The sequence below is a fragment of the Gopherus evgoodei genome, chromosome 4 (assembly GCF_007399415.2).
Source record: "Gopherus evgoodei ecotype Sinaloan lineage chromosome 4, rGopEvg1_v1.p, whole genome shotgun sequence".
NCBI classification, from domain to species: domain Eukaryota; kingdom Metazoa; phylum Chordata; order Testudines; family Testudinidae; genus Gopherus; species Gopherus evgoodei.
Window position 1 is genome coordinate 49,784,575 of NC_044325.1, and position 15,416 is coordinate 49,799,990.

The following is a 15,416-nucleotide window of genomic DNA, read 5'->3' on the forward strand; positions in this document are numbered from 1 at the left end:
GGTGGGATAAACCTCATGACTGGAACATTAGTATAGAGCAGAGGTTCTCAAACTGGGGGCAGAATGTATTCTTTGGGTATGTGAGAAGCTTTGGGGGAGGGATTTACTGTACACATTTTACCCACAGCAATGAATAACTAGCAAAGCTGATTCCTCCAGACATATCAGGTCCTCAGGAAGCGTTGTGCATTTGATTCTAGATCACTGATCCTCAAACTTTTCAGTTTCATGCCCTCCCTTATCCCTGTCTATGCCCTCCTCTCCCGCCAGGGCCAGGAATGGAGCCGCGGTCCAGAGCCACTACTGGGCCGCAGTCGTGGCCCAAGGCTGGGAGCGGAGTCTGGTGCATGACCGCAGCTGGGGGCAGAGCTGAGCTGGGTGGTACTCCCGCCCCTCACCATCCCTCATGGCGGCTGGCCCAGGCCCTGCCACACCACCCCCCCAACCCCGAACTTTCCCTCATGCCTCCCTAGGGGGGTGTGCCCCACGGTTTGGGGACCAACTGTGCTCTAGATGGTGGTTCATTTTGATGGATTTCTGTTAATCTTCCATAGTATTATACTAAGTCGTTGCCATCTGTACATTAATCCATTTAATTGTAAGCATCAATCACAATCACAGTTTTGCTTTTGCTCTTATTACAATGGATTGTTGGCTATGTTTGAAGCAATGCCTTGCTGTTTTTAATATTTAGTAAGAGCTGCATGTTGTGGGGTTTTTTTTGTATACATATTTGTGTGGCGCAGGGGCATAAACTACCAGAGACACAAAGAAGGGGAGCACATTTAAATAAGTTTGAGAACCACTGATCTAGACAACATCATACTAAATCTATTCCTGACAAGAAGCCCAAACATCTGACTTGTGAAAACCTTTCTTCCCAACATCTACTAGCCTTCATTTCAGAATAGCAAATAATCAGGTGCTGTTGGCTAAGTATGACTGTCTCATTTGGAATTCACAGACTCGCAGCAGAACAGAGCTTATTTCCAGGCTCTGACTGAAGAGGGTAAGTTGGTGGCCAGAACTGCACTTCTGAATCAGCAGTTGGTGCAGCAGACAGGCCATTGTGATGCACCATAAGTAAGGCTACAAGTCTGTTATGGATTCCATGATTTTTTTTTTTTGATGACCTCTGCAACTTCAGCCCTGCACAGCAGGGTGTGGGCTTCTGTGAATTATTGTTTGACTGTGACCTGTCAATGACTTTTTACTAAAAATAATCCAGACAAAAACTTAACCTAAACCATGAGTCATGATTGCATTCTTTGGGGTTTTTCATGGAGGTTCAAAACATAGTGAAGGATTTACCTTTTTGATAATGTCCATTTTTTTCAAAGACAGATGAATCTTTACATACTTCCTTTTGGAGGCAAGAGTCCTTTAAAGTATCTCAGGCAGCCTTACAAACCTAGACTGGGATTTCAATGGTTTTATCACCAGTGGTCTTGTCTCTTACAAGGAGGGCACAAAGAGTAGAGGAGTCTTGTTTCCCAGCACCTCCCATGCCTACAGCACCATCTCACTCCAATCCCCCACTGAAAAGATATTTTTGATGGGAGCTCAAGAGATGTAAACTATTTGATGCCACCACTGCCCTACCCTCACATACTTTTCATTGGTCATTTCACACCTTGTTTCCACAACTGAACTGCCATAACAGTCAAGTGGATATTAAATATCTTCCATTACAGCTATATAGAGTTTATGTCCCTACCTCCAAAATCCCCATCTCTGTTCCTCTTTAGGGACCATTCTTATGAGGGGATTCTCAGGCAAGAAGAGCGGAATCCCTCCTCCAGCAAGAAGCAATAGAGCTTCAGCACCAATGGACAGGTTTTTACACTGTCGTTCCTAAAAAATGGGGGGTTGGAGACTTGTCCTTAATTTCCGTTATCTCAACTGCTTTATTCGGAAGCTGAGATTTCAGGATACCTAGATTGTTTCTGAGGGTCTCTGCTTTCTTCTCTGCACTTCCCTGTAAAAGTCCAAACAGTCCAGAGATGCAGGATCCTTCATTGAATCCTTATTTACAGCTTCACATAAAAAACAAGCTGGTAGTGTTACTACCCACGTAGGCTTTTCCTTTGCCGGAAAGTGAGGAATCCATTTTGGGCCTTTGACCTTCAGTCATCACACACACACAGACCACTTATTTTGAAATGAGCACTTTTAATTTACTTTCTACAAGGCTTCTTTCTCGTTTGATAGGTTACTTAGTTGCAGGGATATACACAATGTAAATGTTTGTTACTACATTATAATGGGACACAAATAAGTGAAAACAATGTAAGTAATGTCTCACTTGTTTTCATTAACTGTAAACGCCAAATGCACTCTCATATATTTATCACTTTGATCTATACTAATATACAAGTGAATTGGCCTGGGACTCTGGCATGAGCTGGTACCTGGTCTGAATCTCTCACAATCCCATTTGTCACACTCTACCTACATAGCCTTCAGGTGTGGCCCCAGACAATTATTCACCAACCAACCACAGTATGAATACCATGCTAACAATTCTTTCCAAATTAACATCTTTCCTGATATGGTGGAAGGTTCCTTATCACGCATGTGTGGGCATCCCCTTCCTACCATCCTTTCCAGACAAGATGATCATTTATAGACACTTATCTTTGGCTGAAGAGCCCATTTGCACAACCATATGGTGCAGGGCAATTGGACTTCTCAAGAGACCGGGACGCACATCAACCTTCTGGAATGCCAGGCAGCCTGAGAAGCTTACAAGATTTTTCTCCAACTCCTCCAGTCCCACTATGTTCTGATAATGTCAGACAACATGGCAACTGTCTTTTACATCAACAAGCCGGGGGTGGGAGGGTCAAGATCAATCCCCCTGTGTGTAGAAGCAGTCACCCTGTGGAACTGGTGTCCCAGGAATTGAATCACCCTGTTGACAGCCTCAGAATGGGTTGGTGGACACTCTCTGCAGGCATTTTGCTATCAATCGTGAGTGGGAATTGCATGATTCAGCCATAAATAGCATCTTCACTCAGTAGGAGACCAGCAACTGGGATCTATTCGCTTCCCAAACAAACAAGAAATCCAACATATACTTGGAGCTCTAGGACTATGCTCTGAGGGTGGTGGTCTTTTTCTCGCCTGGTCAGATCATCTGAGCTATGCCTTTCCTCCTTGCTGCTCCTACCTCAGTTCTTACAGAAAATTAATCAGGACAGAGCACAAGTCATCCTCATTGCCCCTAACTGACCCAGACAATTTTGGTTCCCAAATCTCGGACTGTTACCTTGTTCTCCGATCACCATCTAGTCCTTTTGTGATCTCTTGGCTCAGGAGGACAGGATCAAGCATCTCAACCCTTACGAGTTTTATCTTATGGCTTGGTTTTTGGCATATTAGTGCTCTGGAGATGTATAAATGATCCTTATTAACAGTAGAAAGGACTCCACTAGAAAATGCTGTTCAGCCAAGTGGAAGCATTTTTCCATCTGGGCACAGAAGAAACTTATATCTCTTGAGTCAGCAGATAGTCCAAAATGAGGGGAATAGCTGGGCTTTCCCTCAGTTCTATACAAGTCTACCTGGCAGCAATAAGTGCATGCTATCTACCCTCTGGTGGCTATTCAGTTTTCACTCTCTGACTACCAAATTCTTAAAGGGCCTAATTAGAAGTTTCCCACCACTAAGGAAACCTACTCCTTGTTAGGACTAAAATCTTGTACTTTCAGTACTCATTAAGCCTCCCTTAAGAACTATTAGCTTCTGTGTCTCACTTATCAATGGAAGTTGCATTCCTTATGGCTATCACCTCAGCCAGAAGCATGGGTGAGCTAGGAATTCTAATGGCAGATCTGCCATACACTATATTTCATAAGGACAAAGTCTCTTTATTACTCTAAAATTCACCCCCAAAGTAGTTTTTGCGTTTCACATGAAACAATCAATAGACTTACCTGTGTCCCCTCTCTCCCTGAAACAGCGTATGTCTGGAGAGAAGAGTTCATTCCCCAACTTCTACCTGCGAAGGACAAAACCAATTAGAAAATCACCTAGATTGTTTGTTTGTGTTTCTCGCTACAGCAGAATGAGTCCGAGGTTAAGTGGCCATATAGGTTGTATTGGATGTGGCCTACATATGCAAGAGAGACACAAAAGAGAGTGTAGGTCCTCTGCATAGTGGTCAAACAGAGCTAATAATGGACAACACCAAGAACACCAAGGTGTTTAAATGCCTGTTTTGTGTCAGTCTTTTTTAAAAAAAAAAATATAGTTGTGACTTGATACTTAACACAATTAAGATTAACAACAAGGGAGAAGGAACACAAGCCAGAACAGGGAAGGAGCAGGCTACATAATAATTATTCAAGTCATCAGGGCCTGATGAAATTTAACCTAGGTTACTTAATGAACTAGTTGGAACCATTTGCAGTTTCTTTGAGAACTCGTGGAGGAGAGCTGAGGTCCCAGAGGACTAGAAAAGGGCAAAGACAGTATTTATCTTTTTAAAAGGGTGAACACAGAGGGGAATTATAGATTAATCAGCCTAATTTTGATACCTGGAAAGATACTGGAACAAATTATTAAACAATCAAATTGAAAGCATCTAGAGGATAATAGGTGATCAGAAATAGCCAACATGGATTTGTGAAGAACAAATCATGTCAAACCCCATTTCCTTATTTGACGAGGTTACTGGCTTCCTGGATAGGGGACTCAGGGTTAAGCAGTAGGTAGACTTATATTGATTTTAGTAAAGATTTTGACAGTCCCTACATGTAATTCTCATAAACTAACTAGAGAAATGTGGTCCAGATGAAATTACTTTAAGGGAGGTGCACAGCTGATTGAAAGATTTTACATAAAGAGTAGCTATCAATGGTTCACTGTCAAACTGGGAAGATGTATCTAGTGGAGTCCCACGGGGGTCAGTTCTGGGTCCTGTACTAGTCAATATTTTCACTAATGAGTTGGATAATGGAATGGAAAGTGTGCTTATAAAATTTGCAGATGACACCAAACTGGGAGGGATTTCAAGCGCTTTGGAGGACAGGGTTAGAATTCAAAGTGACCTTGACAAATTGGAGAACTGGTGTGAAATCAACAAGATGAAATTAAATAAAGACAAGTACTTCACTTAGGAAAGAAAAACCAATGTACAACTACAAAATGGAGTGTATTAATAGGAGTGTCATACATAAGATATGGGATGTTATTGTTCCACTCTACTCGGCATTGGTGAGGCCTCAGCTGTACAAGCTTTAGGAAAGATGTGGAGAAATTGGGAGAGCCCAGAGGAGAGCAACAAAATGATAAAGGATTTAGAAAACCTGACCTATGAGAGAAGATTTTTAAAAGTTGGGTATGTTTAGTCTTGAGAAAAGACTTAAGGGGAACATCAATCTTTAAATATGTTAAGAGCTGTTACAAAGAGGAGGATGCACAGTTGTTCTCAGTGTCCACTGAAGGTAGGACAAGTAAAGGGCTTAATCTGCAGCAAGGGAGATTTAGGTTAGATATTAAGAAATCCTTTCTAACTATAATGATAGTTAAGTTCTGGAATTGGGTTCCCTGGGAGGTTGTAGACTCCCCATCATTGGAGGTTTTTAAGAACAGGTGAGACAAACAACTGTTAGGGATGGTGCAGATGTAATTGGTCCTATCTCCGCATGGGGGATGGACTAAATGACCTCACAAGTTCCCCTCCAGCCTTCCATTTCTGTGATTAAACATTGTTTATAGAATCTTCATTATCAAACTTCTATATGATATTTAGCTGTAAATTGCCATACAAATTGACTCCCAAAGTGAGTGAGTAGTGTGAGAGAGAGAGAGAACCCAAATGCTTCGGTCTTTTATTGCCCTTATGAGCCACACATCCAAAGAAGTGAAGCAGAACCTCATCTGCTTTCTTTATACGCTGGAAGAAGAAATTAAGCAGTAAAATCCACAGAGTTCCTGCCCCATTTGCCAAACTTAGCTTTTCAAATCCACTCCTGCTTGCTATGAATAAAGTCCACAGGATGGGATAGCCAGGCAAAATAAAGCTTAGCAGAAGTACTACTAGTACACGTGCATTTAAAACAGGGTGGGGGTGGGGATGAGAGAAATTTTCTACCCTTTGCTGAACAAACCAGACTGCGAGAGAGCCCTACCTGATCTTATACCTTCCCATCCCCTACATCCCATTAGCTCTTGTTGGTATGTTACACATCCAGTGTTTTCATGTTTTATTAAATACTTAATATTAGTGTGCCATTTTCTTACTTTTTGTCAGTAGTTTTGTGATCTATTTTTCAGATTCGTCTCCTCACACCTCATTGAACAGGAGGAGTTCGGGTCGCCAGGGTGGAGTCCATGAACTGTCAGCTTTTGAACAACTTGTTGTGGAACTGGTACGACATGACGACAGTTGGCCGTTCATGAAACTGGTTTCCAAAGTCCAGGTATGCATTTCCCTGAAAGTCCCATTGGCTGGTACAGAAGAATGGTTAGGCTATACTAGCATCACAGAATGCCTGTTCTCCTCAATCACATTGCAGCTGCTCCTGGTGCCTGGGGGTTGCTCTGGTATTACCAGATTTGGAATTTCTGTTCATTTCTGACCAGCTTTTTATACAAAAACTGGAGACTTGAAACTGACAAGAGCAGGAATTATTAGGCAGCTGGAAGGAGTGATTTTAAGATTAAATGGGGGAAAATCTCTATCTTAAGAGAAGTGGGTTGGTGCGGACGTTATAACCATCTACACACATGAATGAAGGGTATAAACGTCAAAGAGAGGAGTTACTTATATCAGGAACATGTGGGGAGGGCAATATCTTGGAGTAATGGGATTAAAATAAGAAAATCTCTGGCTGAATTTTGAGAAAAGCTTCTGGATGGGGAGCTATATTAATCGTGACCTTCAGAAGAAAGTGGTAGACGCTCTATTGCAGATACACTCAAACTAGACTAAGCAAAGCACTGGAAAAAAAAGTCCCTTCTATTATTTGAAACACAAAAATCTACAGCCAATTACACTTTTAATTGTCTGTGTAGTGCCAGAACAGATGAATGTAATTACTTGCTGCCTGTCAGTGTGCTGACCTGTATTTACAAATCCTGGATGCACTTAATCATCCATTCCTTGGCATTTATAAAGAGTGATCATTTTACCCACCTGGCCTTCTTCACTGCTAATTAATTCCTCCTGCAAATTCGCTAGCAAGTTGCACCCCAAGATGTAGGTTCAGAAGAGAGCCCATAGCCAAATTATATCTGGCTTAAAATGTATATGTATGTTTCTGGGTTTTCTTGTCAGACAGCCAATTTTGGGATCCAAATTGTTCCATAAACAAGACACCCTTTAAAAATGTCTTCTAGTCTGATTTGGGGGGTGGAGACCTTGGAATGTGTGCTTGCACAGAATTCAAGGTTTGTGAGCCAAATGATCAGTGTCTGGGTTCAGTAATCCTCCTCCCCTTTGCTTTAATCCTGTATGCATCTCTTATTTTGACTAAACTCTTGAGTGATTGACTGAGCGGCTGCCCTCTCATTGTCTGGCATCTGCATACAGTCTATCCTATATATGCCACATAGAAATCTGCAGTGTCTCCTACCCTTCAAACAAAGTATGTGAGGACTAATAGAGTGAAAATAGCCATCCCTCAGCAACAAGGGGCTTGTAATATAAAAATAAGTACTACAACAAAATGAAAAGAGTTTGGAGATACCTTAGAACTATAGAAATGTAGGGCTGGAAGGGACCTCAGGAGCATTAAGTAAACCATCCCTGACTAGTGTTTGTCCAAGAATCAGTGGGGTCTTGTGGGTTTGTTGGGAGTCAGGAGTGGGCCTGCAGTGTGTCTGCCTAACCTCAGGAGGAGCGAGGGTCTCATGGAGTCTGCAGCCTCTTCCCACAGTTGCTACCTTAGTTATCAGGCAGCAAGATGCCTAGATGTGAAACCTGGTGTTCCAGTGAGGCTGCGTTTAAAGCCATGGCTGGCTTCACTCCAAGGCCTTAGGCACCATAACATGATAGCAGCAGTTGGGAGCAACTGCCTGGAAAGATCTGCTATTCGACATGACCCATGAGCCCTGGAGGTTTTTCGCCTTCCTCTGCAGCGTGGGGCACGGGTCACTTGCTGGAGGATTCTCTGCACCTTGAGGTCTTCAAACCACGATTTGAGGACTTCAGTAACTCAGACATAGGTTAGGGGTTTGTTACAGGAGTGGGTGGGTGAGATTTTGTGGCCTGTATTGTGCAGGAGGTCAGACTACGTGATCATAATGGTCCCTTCTGACCTTAAAGTCTATGCGTCTATAAGCTGTTTTTAAAACTCTCCAATGATGGGGATTCTACAGTCTCCCTTGGAAGCCTATTCCAGTATAGTATAGCATTGTATAATACATAATATTATGTAATATACATTATTTTTGCATCTTGGCAAGTTTGAACAGCTCCAATACAAGTGTAAAGCTTATAATTAAACCACTCTTTTTTTCTTAAAAATTCCTCCAGATATTTATGCTTGGGGTTCTTTGCCCAATTCCTTTAACTTTTCTGAATGCATTATTGATTTGTTTTATATTTTGTAGTCTCTTGCTTGAACAACTTTAAAATTACGTCAAGAAATTAATAGTTGAATTTCAGTAAATGCTGGTTGTCAATAAAGGGCCCGTTAAGAGTCTTTCCGCTGTAACAGTAGAAAGTCCAAGTAAATTTGGGGCTTTCTGTGTATATCTTAACACCTAATTATTATGAATGGAATTTAAGTTTATGTATATTTTTACATAATAAAATGAATAGTAACTAAAATAAAGTGAATATTTTTTTTTTAGGTACCAGACTACTACGATATTATCAAAAAACCTATTGCCTTAAATATAATCCGTGAAAAAGTGAATAAATGTGAATACAAATTAGCATGTAAGTACTATTTACTGAAGTAATGAATCCTGTGATCTGTTCTTTATAATTAGAGGTCTTAGCCCCTTAAAGAAGCAGAGCTGGAATGGGAGGATTTGAAAACTTGTATTTCTTAAAAAAAACATTCTTAAAAATGTATGAACTGCTTTTTTCAGTGTAGTGATTGTGTTAGTAGTTGTACTACTAATGCAGGTGAAACGTAACTAAAGTGAATGGTCATGGAGTTTCAATTACCTTCTCAAGCCTTAGAGATGGTATCCGTTAAATAAGGTTGTGGCACATTGATGGGATACATACCAGAAAACTTCCATTTCCATTGCTTGAAGACAGAGGATTCTGACTGTAGGGTTGTTAATCTGACGCTATACATATGCACTAAATTCACCCCATTTATTGGTGAAGATCTTTGTTAGCAGCTGTCTTTGTGAAGGGCATCATCCTAATGAATTCTGTAGTGCCATAACAGTATGCTTTACTCGTACTATTGTCTATGGTGACCTGGCAAATGCACTAAACTCATTTCTTTAATTTTTATTTACCAGCTGAATTCATTGAAGACATTGAATTGATGTTTTCGAACTGCTTTGAGTATAACCCTCGTAATACAAGCGAAGCAAAAGCTGGAATTAGACTTCAGGCTTTTTTCCACATTCAGGCTCAAAAGCTTGGACTCCCTGTTGCATCTGGTAATGTGGACCATGCTGCTCCAGCTGCAAAGAAGTCACGAATTTAACCTCTTCCTTCCAAAGGATTTTTTTTGAGGGAACCTTTATATTCATGAAAATGAAACATTAAATCATGCAGTCGTCATATCTGTATAAAGCAATAACACCAGTTTAACCACCTTGAAGTGTGGCCTGCACTATATTCTCAATTTAATATTAAGCACTCAGGAGAATGTAGGAAAGATTACCTTTGCTACAGTTTTATTCAGTGTCTAATAACTTTGATAGATGTATTGGATACAGTACTGGTTTACAGAGGTTTTGTACATTTTTAAGACATTCATGTGTCCAAATATCTTCCAGAAATATTTTTTCTGCACCATATGACCTTGTTTTATCCTCTAGATTTTCTAGGAGCTGTGGTATTATGAGGACTTTATCAACTCAGACAAAATCTTCTACTGTAGCACAGTTGAAGAAACTGTGTAAATGTCTGAAATTCTGAGCATACCTTTTCAACACTACACATGAATGAGTACAATTGCATATCCTTTCAAGTACTGTACCAGTGCTGGCTGGAGGTATTCAGTCTGAGTTTATTAAGTAGATATTTATTTAGCATTCAAAGTAATTTGTGAATTTGTTTTGTATTTATAAAATTTGTATGTGGGGGGGATAAGAGTTCAAAAACTTTTTTTAATTTTTCTCCTGTGTTTTGTTTATACCTCTATCTTCCTGATGATCAGTTGATAAAATAATACCCTCTCCTCTTGCTGGCAGTTCTTTAAGCAACAAGTAACTTGCAGGACTGTATTACAAGTTTCTATGTACAACTTTCTAAGTGTACAAATAAAATGATACATTTTTCAAAGTATTCTGAGCTTCTGAAGTTACTGTAGTCTGCCATCCTTATGCAGTCCATGGTCCTAGTGATTTCAGGTGGGAAGCTGCTTGTGTGAGAACAGCAAGATTTGGCTCTGATGAAAGTATCAGAGGGGTAGCCGTGTTAGTCTGGATCTGTAAAAGCAGCAAAGAATCCTGTGGCACCTTACAGACTAACAGACATTTTGGAGCATGAGCTTTCATGGGTGAATACCCACTTTGTCGGATGCATGTAGTAATTTCCACTACATAAGCAAGCAAGCTAGAGATAACGAGGTTAGTTCAATCAGGGAGGATGAGGCCCTGTTCTAGCAGTTGAGGTGTGAAAACCAAGGGAGGAAAAACTGGTTTTGTAGCTGGCAGGCCATTCACAGAGTCTTCGTTTAATCCTGAGTTTAATCTTTGATTAATTTTGATTTTAATCTCAGGATTAAACGAAGACTGTGAATGGCTTGCCAACTACAAAACCAGTTTTTCCTCCCTTGGTTTTCACACCTCAACTGCTAGAACAGGGCCTCATCCTCCCTGATTGAACTAACCTCGTTATCTCTAGCTTGCTTGCTTACATATACCTGCCCCTGGAAATTTCCACTGCATGCATCCGACGAAGTGGGTATTCACCCACGAAAGCTCATGCTCCAAAACGTCTGTTAGTCTATAAGGTGCCACAGGATTCTTTGCTGCTCTGATGAAAATATAACTTAAAATAGCATAACAATCTTATTCTTAAATATTTCTAGCAGTCTTGAACATAAGCAAATCCCAGTGTCTTATCCCATCTCTTTTGTATACTATTCTACACCAAGTTGTTGATGCAAATGCCTTGAGAATATAGGTAGAACTGTGTGATACCCTATTGATCAGCTTTTTATTCTCTTAAATAATGTAAAACTTTGTAATGTTTAGTTACCCAAAATCTTTAAAACAGTCCTGAAATCCTTTTGCTTATTCTCTAATAGTTTCATTTTTTCCTAAGTTTGGAAATAAATATATACTTTTAAAATTGAACTGGGTTGGTGACTTTAAACACTGGCATAAACCAGGAAGGAGTTTTTAAAGCACTATTTTTTAAGCTAGGGATACACCACGTGAGCCAGGAATGGCATGAGGCAGAGAAGAGCAGTGGGTAGATCTGGAATCATGCAGTTTTTCCCTATACCACCTATGCACACTGCAAACATGCATCTGTGGCTCCAGATAAAGCAGAGTGGATGGTTCTTAGGAAGCGGCACATCTTCCCTCCCTGTTGTGGTGGTGGCCCTTAATGTAGCTAGCAGTGGAAGAATCCTTCACATAGCTGTAGGCTCAGACAGCAATTTGCCATCCCAAGTTTTTTTTTTCTGCTATTGTGGTGCTTTGCCCCCACAGACCCTGCTTTCCAAGGAAGTTCTGTGTACACACACCAAGGGCAAACATGTTGCCTATGGCATGGCTCCATGCAGGCAGCCACCTCAAAGAATCTCAGTTACTAGGGAAAGTAACTACACTCTGTAAACCAAGGAGTCCTAGGCCAAAATAGCTCAGAAGTGTGTATTCTGAAATCCATTAATACACTGTCAGAATATCAGAGTTGCATGGTGGGATAGCTACCCATGGTGCACTGCTCCCTGTATTGATGCAAGTGCTGCTAGTAAGGATGCGCTCCGTTGACACAGGGAGCATAATGTGGACATGCACAATCAATTTAATTACTAATGTTGTAGTCTAGACATGCCCTCAGTCCTCATCTTATTTTTCATTTCAAAGATATCAGCATCAACAGACTATATCTTCATCTAAGTCTCAACATAAAAAGAATTATTCCAATCAAGACTTAAATCAAAGCAATATTCCTCTTCATCTTTGCTGACTACAAGACTTCAGATTTGATTAAAGGACTAACTAGTGAGGATATGTCCCTTCCTTTATTTAGAGATAGGCTAGCTCATTTCATTGACAACTGGAGACTTCTTACATTGGACAAATGGGTACTAAATATTCTAGAAAAAGGCTGTGTAATACAATTAGAAAATGTACCCCCTTTCAATTCTCTCTACCTTTCCCTTTTCAAGGAACTTTCTGAATTTCTGATAGAATACCATTGTGAGAAACTGCTTCTCATAGGCACTGTCAGGGAGATACTGATCTGTGGAATTAAGGGTTTTATTGAAGATACTTCCTGGTACGGAAGAAAAAATGGGAGTTTCTATCCAATTTTAGATTTAAGAAAATTGAACAGGTTCAGCCAGAAGTTCCACTTCTGATTGCTAACCCTAGCTTCCATAATTCTCTTGTTTTCAGTTAAGGATTATTTCACAACTCTTGATTTCAAGGATGCATATTTCTATCCGCCCAAATCACCAGAAGCACCTTTGTTTTGTAGCTGGACAAAGTCCTTTTCAGAACAAAGTCCTACAACATTTGGGCTTTCTAAAATGCCAATAGTCTTTACAAAGTTCCTTTCTATAGTACCCTGTTATATGCAGTGCCATCTTTGTTAATCATATTTGGGCGATGGCTTCTAAAATCTTCACGTGAGGATCTCCTACCTCATATCAAGTTTATAACCTCCCTTCTTATGGACTTGGGACTGTTTCTGAACAGTCATATCTCTGCCCAAACTCCAGAGAATTCATTTAATCAGCTCTAAACTGGACTCAGGAGCAAGAAGAACTTTCCTTCTTGAAGATTTTGAAAACAGAGTGATCTGTTTTGCAGATCTGATTCTGTTGATCCCAGTGAGTGATTTTGTGTTTTTTTTTAATCTGAGGGGGGTCTCATGACAGCAACTGTTTATCTACTCAATTTGTATGCCTCATAATGATGTCAATGCAGCTTTGAATGTCTCAAGTTTACAAACCCACTCTGCATATCTTCAGATGTTTTTCACCATGCCTCAAAACATTCTACATTTGACAGGTATATCAAAGGTTCTTAGAGATGTCTTGTTCAATCTCCCTTCACCATCTGTCATGATAACCTCTGATGCATCTAGCAAAAGATGGGGACCTCATCTGGGTCATTTTATCCAGAGACCACTGGCTGTCTCAACAAAAGAAGTGCTTATAAATGTTTTTGAATTAAGAGCCATTTGTTTGGCTTTCTGATCTTTTTGTTTTCTCATATAAAGTGGAAGGGTGTTCAGGTAGTAAAGGACAATACAACTGCTATGCATTATGTCAACAAGCAAGGAGGCACGTATTCTTCCCTATTATATGCAGAGGCAGTCAATTTATGGGATTGGTACATTCTTTATAACGTATATCCAGTAGTCCTGCATTTAGCAGTGTGTTAGCAGATCATCTCTGTAGGGGCAGTTGTCAGACGAATGAGTGTTCCCTGAAGGATCAAGTGGGACAAGTTTTCTCCAGATGAGATTGGCCTATTGTAGACCAGTTTGCAACAAGGTTCAACAAAAAGCACTGTCTTTTGATCAAGAGCAGGAAGGACAATCAGTCCATCTCAGATGCTTTCCTGTTGTATTTGAAACAGGGCCTTCTGTATGCTTCCCCTCCCACCTTTCAGTTTATTTGGAAAGTGATGAAGATACCTCAAGACAAGGGAAGAATAACCCTGATAGTCTCAGCTTGACCAAGATAGCAGTGGTACATGGCCTATAGGATGGAGACTACAAGTGTGTCTCAAGACGTGTTGTTGCAGCAGCAGCAGGGCAGGATCCCTCATCTGGACTCTCAATCTCTCCATCTGATGGCCTGGGCTACTGGAATTCGTCTACTCTTGGACAATCCCGTTCTTCATTGGTTCCAAATGTATTGCTCAATTCTAGAAAACAGTGTACAAACAAGTATATTTGAGCTGGACTAGGTTTATTTTTCGGATGCTAGGAAAATCTGATTCACCAATTACAGCTTCTATTCCCTAGTGGGTCTTTCAGCCTATCATACTTTGATTGATGATAGATTGTATTGTGCACAATACAGGGTTTATCAAGGGGTTGTCTAAAATATATATACCTTTGGTCTTAACTAGGCTTAAGACCCTTTTGAACCCTTGGCAGTGTCCTTTATTTTGCTTACCTATTAAAACTGTGTTGTTTATTACTATAACATCAGCCAGGCACACACACAGTCCTGCCAGCGTTCATAGTTACCAGTCTGTTGTAGCTCAAGTCAATCTAATGGCCAGTTAGATTCAGCACGAGTGTGGAGCTAGGCTCTTCTTGGTCGCAATCCGATGCTCCTGGAGTGTGATAAGACTAACACAAAGTCCCATGGCCAAGCACCCTGGTTCTTATAGGTTTTTTTCCCGTTTGAAGTCTGTGGATTTTGCTGTGTCGGTTTGTGATCAATTACTTCTTAATTGGTGTAAACATTCCAATACACCTCCGAGAGGGTCGTCCTGTCCTTCATTCTGATTTAATCAATTGTCCTCAGGGGTGCCAGCCTTTACTTCAGGGTCGTCAATCTGCCCTTCATTATGGATGTGCGTTGATGATTCTTTGATGTCCTTTAAGTCTCTTTACTTCTTCCTTGACTCTGGCTATAACAAAGGCCTTTTACACCTTACTTTTTCCTGATGTATACATTCTCATTCACACAAACAGATTGAGAATACAAACAGTAGTATTTTATATCGAGCAAACAAGGCATTGCAAATTAAATCTTGCTAAGTTTTACAATCAATAACCAAGACCAGGTCTTCAATGTTCCTCTAATCTACTTAACATAGACACAGTAGAGAATCCTGTCTCTTACTTGCTAAACCTTAAGACAAATAAATGTATATTTAATTAGAGTGCCTAATTTGTAATACATATAGGAAACCATAGTAGACATAACGCATCCTAAAACAAAATGTGACCATAATCAGTCAGAAGGATTGTTCTGGTCTGTCATTCCTTTCTGCTATTCAAAAAGGGGCAGCTAGCAGGATGAAATCAAATCATACATTAATTCTCATAGTATGTTATAAAATCCAGCTCCTACAGAGGGAATAGAATGGAAATGGATATTATTTGACATAAAAACCACCTCTAG

At 40.4% G+C, this 15,416-nt stretch overlaps 1 protein-coding gene across 7 annotated transcripts in view; it reads left to right on the forward strand.

The window, feature by feature from the left end:
* Positions 1-10,432, forward strand: part of BAZ1A (bromodomain adjacent to zinc finger domain 1A) — a 122,167-nt gene extending 111,735 nt beyond the window's left edge. For 6 of the 7 annotated variants that reach the window (XM_030559298.1, XM_030559299.1, XM_030559295.1 and 3 more), the window contains 3 exons: positions 6,283-6,428; positions 8,806-8,893; positions 9,436-10,432. In XM_030559298.1, the coding sequence (XP_030415158.1) occupies positions 6,283-6,428; positions 8,806-8,893; positions 9,436-9,626 (425 nt within the window). In that variant the 3' untranslated portion in view covers positions 9,627-10,432. Of the gene's footprint in view, positions 1-964; positions 4,214-6,282; positions 6,429-8,805; positions 8,894-9,435 lie in introns of those variants that run through there. The other variant, XM_030559300.1, reaches the window with a different exon arrangement.
* The last annotated feature ends 4,984 nt before the right edge of the window (positions 10,433-15,416 follow it).